At 40.0% G+C, this 9,677-nt stretch overlaps 1 protein-coding gene across 1 annotated transcript in view; it reads left to right on the forward strand.

Annotated features, from left to right (window-relative positions):
• The window catches only part of CMTM8 (CKLF like MARVEL transmembrane domain containing 8), a 34,144-nt gene extending 28,495 nt beyond the window's left edge, over nucleotides 1-5,649 (forward strand). The window contains exons 3-4 of the mRNA XM_072327476.1: nucleotides 2,674-2,790; nucleotides 5,096-5,649. Coding sequence (XP_072183577.1) covers nucleotides 2,674-2,790; nucleotides 5,096-5,179 — 201 coding nt within the window. The 3' untranslated portion in view covers nucleotides 5,180-5,649. The remainder of the gene's footprint in view (nucleotides 1-2,673; nucleotides 2,791-5,095) is intronic.
• The last annotated feature ends 4,028 nt before the right edge of the window (nucleotides 5,650-9,677 follow it).

A 9,677-nucleotide genomic window follows, 5' to 3' on the forward strand; every position in this document is an offset into this window, starting at 1 on the left:
CCGCTATAGAAATGTTGGATTATTTCAATTACAGCAGTAATGTGTCTGGGTACAGTTAGAAGTGTGCGTTGCTTCTTTTTTTTTCCCCCCATTCTATTAAATGTAAGTAAAGTACATTCAAAAGGAAAACATCTTTGTATCCATTTGGTTACAATTTCAGTTATTACCCTTCTTTTATCAGTTTAACTCTGTTATCAGGCAACAGCTGCAAGTAAATGAGCTGCCCCTGATCTATGTGGCAGACAAGCTGCAGTTCTTGATTAATTTCTGCTTGAAACTGAGTGCATTTCTTGCTCCAAGTTCCAAATGTATTGTAGATAAGATCACCCAAATGTAGGTCCAGAAGGTAGTCTCCCTCTCTATAGTACAAGGTGATCTGAAGAGAAAATGCAAAACAAACTAAAGATGCTTGCATTTCAGCTTCTTTCGCCCTGAGGTATTAAAAGAGCTATTGAAAGCAGCCTGTGAACTGAACCTCTGCCACTCCTGGCTGACCAAGGTGTTCATAGAGATGTTTTTCATGTTTTCATTGAGGCGTGACATGCACGTTTCAAGTGACACACCTTTTAAGAGCGTTTACAGCCACGTTCTTCCCATTCTCCAAAGTACCAGCCTCTGCTAGTTATTGCTCTGCCTCCTTAGGCAACACTTAGCTCAAACTGTGCCTATTGTATGCAGTATCCAAAAAATTACATCTGGACTTCTCTATCATAAATTGGTTTTTTTGCAGGTTAAGCACATTACCAAATTGCTTAAGATGCAGTTACTTTACTGCAAATTGACCCAAAGGATGTGCTTCAGAACTGACTCTCCTTAATAGGGCCAGTTCTTTGCTAAAACAATCAATGGAAGCTTTTAAAATCGGGTAGATTTGAATTTAAGAAGCAGATGGTAATTTAGCATGAACCATTTGGTTTGAGTAATATATTGGCAGTAACGGCCCAATCAGCTTGCACTGCATTCCATCTTCCCTAGCAGTGTTATTTCCCAAAGCAGCGCTTCTAAAAAAAATTATGTGCTTTTTTTTCTACATGACAAGATATTGCAGGGATTTGTAGCTTTCCAGAGTAATCGGGTCTTTCTGGAACGGGAAATTTAAAAATAACAACAACAAATATTCTAGGCAATCAAATTCGAAGCTGGAAAATCAGTGCGTTGCAGAAGTTGTGCTTTCCAGTTTTTGGCACCCTATCCTACAATTGGCCATTTGATATTTTATTGCTGTAATGCCTAGATAGAAAAGGTGAGATTTGTAGAAGGAGATACTGTGTTTTATTAGATGAGCTGATAGAGGCGAGATAAAAGCCACACGCAAGTGTATGAATAAAACCTCCAGTCCCTGGTGCTGGGCTTCAGCTGAGTGCTGAGGCACTGCCCGATGTTCTCTGCAGACATGTAGGTAGGTGCATCGTTTCCAAATGTCCTGAAGCTGCAAGGACTCGGAACCACAGGAGAGTGTGAACGCTCTTCAGCTTGCCTGAATTTGGTCAGACCTCTCCTGAACTGAGTGAATAACAGATGACAGCACAGCATGCTGCTCTCTGGAAGGGCTTGTAGCTCAGAAAGCAAGTTGCTGGGGAATGGCTTCCCTTCAGGAAGGTTTGAACCCTGTGCTTCATTAGAAGCAGTGGGACAGGCTCCACCGAGTCTGAATTAAGGTCTGCCTGAATCAAATGTCCTGGTGAAGGAGGTGAGGAGCTTCCATACCACTGGGTCACGCCATGGAAATTAATAAGTTGGAGCTGCACCAGTCTGGCATCATTTAGAGACAACTGGGACAACGGAGTTAAGGCTTATGATATGTGTGTGACACTGTGGGGTGCAAACATAGGGCCAGAAGCTGAAGGGAGGGGACCATGTACAGCACTAGGACTTTGTCTAAATTCACAGTTACCAGGTCCTGTGATTGTTACTAGGTACAAAGAGTGTCATGGGTATTCCACTGCCATACGACACCTCTGAACTCCAAGTGTATTTTATGGCCTAATTGATATGCCTTACACAAGCAGCAGGGGGAGTTTTAGGGGATTTTTTTTTAAACACCCATGAACTTCCTATAGCCGTGAGCAAGTGGTGAGTAAGTAAATGACAAAGTATTAAAGCTACTTACTTAAAGAAAAATAAACTCGTACCTTTTCATTTGCCTTTTCTCAGATGTTTGCCCTTCTTTCCTTTCCTGTTGTCTCTCACATGCAAAACCAGAAAAAAACTCTGTAGTTTTATGTAAGATTAAGGTCATCTGCTTTCCTTCTTTCATAGCAATGAGTATAGATTCGCTGAGACATTAACTCTTCTGCTGGGAAGAAAAAATGCAGTGTCTGCCATGGATAGGTTTTTCAGTGACCAATGTAGTCCACTCAGAGTGTTCTCCTCCTTGGTTTTATGTTGTGGCTGGTTTCTTTTTTGTCTTCTCAGATTTAAGTTAAACTTTCCAGTATTTAGTTTGATGGGAAGTGCAGTTGGTCCAAAATGTGATGCTCTGATGTTCGTGGATATAAAAAATAAGCGATTAAATTCTAATCTTAGAGAGAGAAAGTTAAAATCATTAAGAATCACATTTTGTGTGTCCGTTGGGTGCGTGCATTATGTTTCAGAGGAGATTTTTGTAACGTTGGAACAGAAAATGGTAACAAATGTTTTTGCATATGAATTGATAACTTTATTTTTCAACAGGGTCTGTGTTTTAATGGGAGTGCCTTCATTTTGTACCTCATTGCTGCCATTGTAGATGCATCTTCAGTCACCAAAGAACTGGACAGTCACAACTACAACAGTTGGGCAGCTTCTTCAGTGAGTTCATTTTTTGTTTCAATCACAGTTATATGTCTGACAAAGCGATACCAAATAGCACCTCTCTGGATATGAGGGTTGAAACGCGCACATTCTGGATTTCAAAAAGCTGCAGATTGGAGTAGGGACTCGCACACAAAATCTGTTGATAGCTGCAATTTAGTTTATAGGTTTTGAAGGCAACTAGGAATTCAGCCAGGAGATGATAGTCACATCTGAAAAGGCTGTAATGTTTTTAAGATCAGACTGTTTTCCCCTCCCTGCCCCCATTCATTACTTGCTTTCTAGCAGAGGTTAAGGCCTCTACCTCCGAGTGAACAAATTGGATGAACACAAAGTTACTTTAGTGCACTCACATAACTTACAAAGCAGTTTAAACTAATTCAGCTGACTTTGTGCTGATGTGGTTAAAGTGCATTTAACTTTTTCTTGGCTGAGCCATGCACAGAGCACCTGTGGGAAGGCCGTGAAAGGGTACCACTGTTTCTACAGTGACTTCCAAGCTCACCTTTTGATAATCTTGGGCAACACTTCAAAAATCATGTGACTTCCAACTGTTTCTGGCATTACTGACTTACTACTCAGATTTGGAAACCCAAAACATTCAAAGTACGTTAAAAAAAAAAACTTTTGTTTTTTAATTTTGTGTGCCACCGGTGGCGCACGGTGTTAGAACCGCCGCTTGCAACACTGGAGGCCTGGGTTCGAATCCCCCCTGTGGCGCAAGTGGTAGAAGTGCCGCTCTGCTACACAGAGGGCTCGAATCCCGGGGGTTGGACTCGATGATCTCTAAGGTCCCTTCCAACTCGCACGATACTGTGATACTGTGATACTGTGATACTGTGACCAGATGAGGTGAAGATATTCTCTAGCCAAGTTAAAGGAGTCGCAAAAGAACTTTGCGCATTTTGGCAACAGCAGTCAAATTCAATTGTATTGGAGTAACTCTGAATTACAGCCACTTTGCTGATGGTTAATGCATCTGCATTAACCTTTCTGGACTATTCACAAATTCTGTCTTTTGCCCAAAGCTTATTTTACACAGTGATGAACACAGAGACCTGAACACCTGCTCTGTTTTTGTCTTGGGAATGATGTAACTATGTCCCTGTCACTTCAGTGGTGTTCAGGATCTTCACCTCTTGGCAGTTTGTAATTATTGATCTGCTTCTCAGCTAGTGGTGTTGACAGGAGCTTGCTTGCTGACGGATAATCTTCCATGCTGATTCATGCTCTATGCAAAATGCTTCAATATTTGGAATCTCTTCTGATACCCTCTAATAATGTTCATCTAATGCACTGTCTAAATCAACTATTAAATGTAGATGTGCTCTCTGAACACATCAAGTGCTTTGTGGATATACGTTTGTGAGAATATAGCAAATCATCCATCTCCAATACTTGTTCACTGCCAGGAAGATTTTGGATGGAGCTTTTAATTTCTAAGAAATAACATTCTTTTGGTAAGAAGAAAGTCAGAATTTTCTATTGTTACCAGATTTTATATCATCATCTAGAAGTTGTAGTGCCACAGATTTACTGCCTTGTATATATGCCTACTAGTGCCTTGCTCTCAGAACTGCAGTGCCTACCTAGGCCAGTGACAGAAGCAAGAAGTGTTACTAGAATCATTGAATATATTTAGACTGGTAGGGACCTCTGGAGATCACCTGGTACAACCTCTCCTACCCCAGCACAGGGTTAGCTTGCACCAGGTTGCTCACATTTCTGAGGATGGATATTCCAAAATGCCCCAGGGCCGTATTGCCATATTTGATTTCTCTCACAGTGAACTTTTTTTTGCTAACATCTAATTGAAATTTCCCTCATTGTAACTTGTTTCTCTTCCCTCTTGTCCCTACACCACTGCCAGCCTCCAAGAAAAGTAGTGTTTACCCTGTTTGCAACATCAGCTTTATTTGGTTCAGTTACCAGCACAAAACATTCTGGTCTTATCATAAGCTATTTTGAACAACATGCAGTGATTAGCGGGAACTTAACCACTGGCACTGAATTGGACTTTATCAGTATAACTGAAATAGTTCACAGCTGTTCTTTTGCTTCTGGGTGCATATGCTGCAAGGACTTCGGAAGCAACACCGCTGCTTCCAGGCCCACATTCCTACACAAAGCTTATTTAAACAATGTTGGCTGTGATGGCAACCCAAGTACAAGAAGGCCAGAGACCACCATTTTAGTAATTCTGCTGCTTTTCTTTTATCTAAATACCATTGTCAATTTTTCATATGAAAGAGAATGCTCTCAAATATTTTTCTAACATATATTTTTACTCTTCTCCCCACAGTTCTTTGCCTTTGTGGTAACCTCCTGCTATGCTGGAAATACATATTTTAGCTTTATATCTTGGCGATCAAGAACTTTGCAGTAAAAATTGGGTTAGAATGAATTCTGTAGAATAAAACATCTCGAGGATTATACTCTTTGATAGAAGCTTGGAACGAGGATTAAGTCTTCTGGAACATTTCTGTTGTAATTGAAGAAATATATTTAAACTTAGATTAAAATGACTATTTATAATATGGTATCGTACTTAGTGACATCTAACACTGACTTTGTACTGTATAATAAAATTTCATACTGCTTCTTTTAAAATTAACATGGTATTTTTCTAGACATTGTATAGATGTTGTAACTAAACCTTCAATAAACTTTACTCAGATTATGTACCAGCTTTGTAAATTTAACTTTTTAAGTGTTACATCTGTGCTTTTGATAAGGAATGCTACAAATCAAAACTAAGACTGATACTAAATGTATACAAAGTGACCTTGTGAAGAAGAAAAATACCAAAAAGCTTTAAAGATAAATAAATATTTGACACAACTTTGAATGTTTTGTAAACTGAGAGTAGAGGTTTGCTTACTTTGTCTCTTTTTCAGAGGCAGATATTTACTATTAAGAATTGTGGTGATTGTGTCAGTTCATATGTTCCAGCAGTCTCTTTTAATCATGAGGTTGGTTCTGAAACCTATTAACAACGTAGACTTGAAGCTTGCTGAAGTAGTAACGAAGCACATTAAGTCAACAGGTTTCTCAAATCTAGCAGCCTCCAAGGAGTAATTCTAGACAACAGACCCTTAATGCTCAATGGTTAACCTACAGAGAATATCACAAAACATCTACTGAAGGTAATACTTCTGGTTTCTCTGGGGACTGAGGCCAGTCCGTTAGTTTGTAATACTGAAAACGTAGGCCTCAAAATTCTATCAAATGACATAAAGATTAAGTCCGTAGAAGACATGTCAAGACCCTAGTAGTAGAAACAAAGAATTTTCTCACTCGTTCCCTTTTTACTGGCCTCATCTGTGAGTTGTTAGTTTAACAAATCGATTTTTTAATGTGACTCATATTTAAATATCTTTGAATTACTCAGAAGTATGATGGAAGATTATGACTTCCACGACAAATACCTTTGCAAATGACTGAAATACAAATTACCCAAGGAATCTCTTCCAGGAATTATGTAAATAACAAGATTGTGATTATTTAAAGCTTTCTCATTTAAGACTACTGGTAAATCCCTTATACTTGCATTAAGGGCATTTGGACTTTTCCAGTCTTCAGCAACTTTGTTGGACTAATGTATTTGGTAATAGAGAAATCTTACTGCTTGAAAATCTTCTTTATTTTTCCCTGTGAATAAATTGTGTGCGCTGCCTTACGTGCACACCCTGCAGTTAGGAAGATTTATCAGTAGCCAGCTAATTCTATTCTCAGTCTCCTGGTTTTGTTCTTGATTATCTGTCAGAGTCACAGGATTTCAATACAAGGGAAGCCAAGATATTATTTAAATACTTATATTTGTCTACAAATTGCATCTGACCTGCATAACAAAGGTCAAGCTGTCTCCTGCTTACTAATATCATCCAGTTCTGAGAATGAAGAAGGGCTACCAACTATGCATTTTATCTACACAGATAAAATGTGTCGTTAAAATCCCATATGCTCTTTTTCATTGCTGGAAAAGAATCAAAGGCATCAAAATGATACAAATGTCAACTGAGTAAATGTGACAAGAAACACAGCCAAAATTAAAATCTCATGAGTGATTTCCCATTTGTGAAAACGCTTGAGTGGTAAGAAAAATTCTTTCTTGAATGATATTTGATGTACATATCTAAGTTCAAAGAACATGACTGTGTTCGTATAAATGTTTCATGGTTTAGTGATAACTGCAATGGGCTGGTCTAACATCATAACTCAGACAACACTTGTGGATAGAGGTAGAAAGACAGAGATGAGCTTAGAGAGAGTAATATGTTTCATCTAGTATACCTAAAACTATTGTGTAAAGTGCGTGTTAGAAAACAGCCACTACATGTTAGAGTAAACACAAGAATGAAGGACAAAAAAATACAGGCTAGAGAACAGAGGCAAAATACCTCATCTCTGAGTCTTCAGCCCTAATTCTCCAGGGATGATGTGCAGAATGTCTCCCAAAGACAAGTCTGGCAATTAAATTTTTAATTCTGATGGATTTTTAACAGTACTAGGCGGGAATTTGTTTTATCTTTGGCCCTCTTTGTTTCACAAACCATAACTTAATCTGCCTTGTTCTTTAGAAAGATAACTGTCTTACTTTGCATGCTATTTCTTATTTCTCTTCTGCAGCTACCAACTGTTTTTCAAGCAATCTGAATATCTAGTTAAAGTTGGAGGAATCAGTAAGAGCTGAGAATTACTTCTGAAGGTTGCTGCTTGTATTTCAGGCCTAATGAAAGGTAAAAGCTTCCAAAAGGTTATCAGTTTCTTCCAGGTACATTAGTCTTAAATACTGACTTGCCAGCTATGACCCATGTTTCTGTGTGTTCTAATACTGATAAAGAAGATAACCTAGAGGTAGTTTATCATCAAACAGCTTTTAAAAGATTTTTGGTTGCAGACATTTCTTTGTGTTCATCAGATAGTAAGAAGGTTTTATTTTCTTTTAAGTACAACTGGGAACTGATGAAATCATTAACAAAATTTTTAACACAGAGAATTTTGCAAAATAAGAGTATTTGGCATTGTAAATAATGTGTTCCAGACAGAAAGGTGTCTCTAAAAAATCTGAGGCACTCACATAGGCATGTGAGGTGCTGGGGAGTAAGGATACTTGCTGTTAACTTTTGGGCATCAAATTTCATTAATTAAAGAGTTGTTGGTGGGTCATCATCACCATACATGATGCATTTACAATGATTCAAGTAAATAGCAGAAGAGCTATAATCAAAACTTGAAACTCAGAAGTGTTTCAGGCTTGGGTGTGTGCCAGTGGTTTACAGAAGATGGCCGTGTTCTTGAGAGGAAAATACAACTTCTCTATGTGCACTGATGTAAAGGCATTTCTATTGCATTGAGTTGAAATGAGAAATTCATGAGAAATTAAGAACTAAAGCAGCTGAATCAGCGGGAAAGAAAAACATATTTCTTAATGGGAAGTACAGAGATAACTAGAACCTTCCTCCATAAGGCTTACAAGAAAACCAGTTCTAAAAACTCTTCTTTCTCAGTGGCTACTGTTTTACTTCTGTGTGAATTGGCAGTGTTGCACCTTCGATATATAATGACAGGAGTTGAAATTTGATGGGAGAGGTGCTGCCTTTTATTGCAACTAGTAGCTTTCCTCACTGAAAACAGAGTGCACTGCTTGGTCTTTTGCTAGGTGGACTGTTGGGCTAGATGTTCTTAGGGGTCTTTTCCAACCTTAATGATTCTATCAGTAATGTCAACACACCAGAGGGATAGGATGCCATTCGGAGGAACCTAGACAGACTTGAGCAGTGGGCCCAAGTGAACCTCATGAGGTTCAACAAATCCAAGTGTGAGGTCTTCCACCTGGGTCAAGGCAACCCCCATTACCAGTACAAGCTGGGGGATGAAAGGATTGAGTGCAGCCCTGCTGAAAAGGACCTGCGGGTACTGGTGGATGGCAATCTGGATGTGAGCCAGCAGTGTGCCTTCACAGCCCAAAGAGCCAACCATATCCTGGGCTGCATCAAAAGAAGTGTGGGCAGCAGGGTGAGGGAGGTGATCCTACCCCTCTGCTCTGTGCTGGTGAGGCCTCACCTGGAATTCTGTGTTCAGATGTGGAGTCCTCAGTACAGGAGAGACATGGACCTGTTGGAGTGCATCCAGAGAAGGGCAACAAAAGTGATCTATGGAATAGAACATGTGTCCCATGAGGACAGGCTGAGAGAGCTGGGGCTGTTCAGCCTGGGGAAGGGAAGGCTGTGGGGAGACCTGAGAGCAGCCTTTCAGTATCTAAAGGGGGAGCTACAGGAAAGAAACGGACAGGGTCTGTAGTGACAGAACAAGGGAAAGTAGCTTTAAGCTCAAAGAGGGAAGATTTATCTTAGATATAAGGAAAAAATCTTCTACAGTGACGGTGAGGCACAGGAAGTTTGCCCATTGATGTGGTTGGTGCCCCATCCCTGGAGGCTTTCAAGGCCAGGCTGGATCAGGCCCTGGGCACCCTGGTCTTGCTGTGGTGTCCCTGTTCATGGCAGGGGAGCTGGACTGGGTGGCCTTTAAAAGGCCCTTCCAACTGTAAGGATTCTATGGTTGCTTACACTCACCCCATCTCACTCGTGTCAATTACTTGTGCTGGACATCGCCCGATCTTACCTGTCTACACTCCTATGACAGCCTTCGTTGTTCAGAGAGATATTCAATATTAAATATGAACAGAATATGGGTTCTAGCTGCAGAACAAAACATGGCAGGATGGTGTTTCTATAGAAGCAACAGATGCTAAGCTCAGGAGCTGCTTTTACCCTCCTGTCACAAAGCACAACCACTTATTTATAAACTTGAGGAAACGTAGAGCTTCCTTTGCCGAGTAGTGCTCTATCTCTGCATGACTGAATTCCAGCTGCGGGGCAGAG

The sequence above is a fragment of the Excalfactoria chinensis genome, chromosome 2, assembly GCF_039878825.1.
Source record: "Excalfactoria chinensis isolate bCotChi1 chromosome 2, bCotChi1.hap2, whole genome shotgun sequence".
Taxonomy (NCBI): Eukaryota; Metazoa; Chordata; class Aves; order Galliformes; family Phasianidae; genus Excalfactoria; species Excalfactoria chinensis.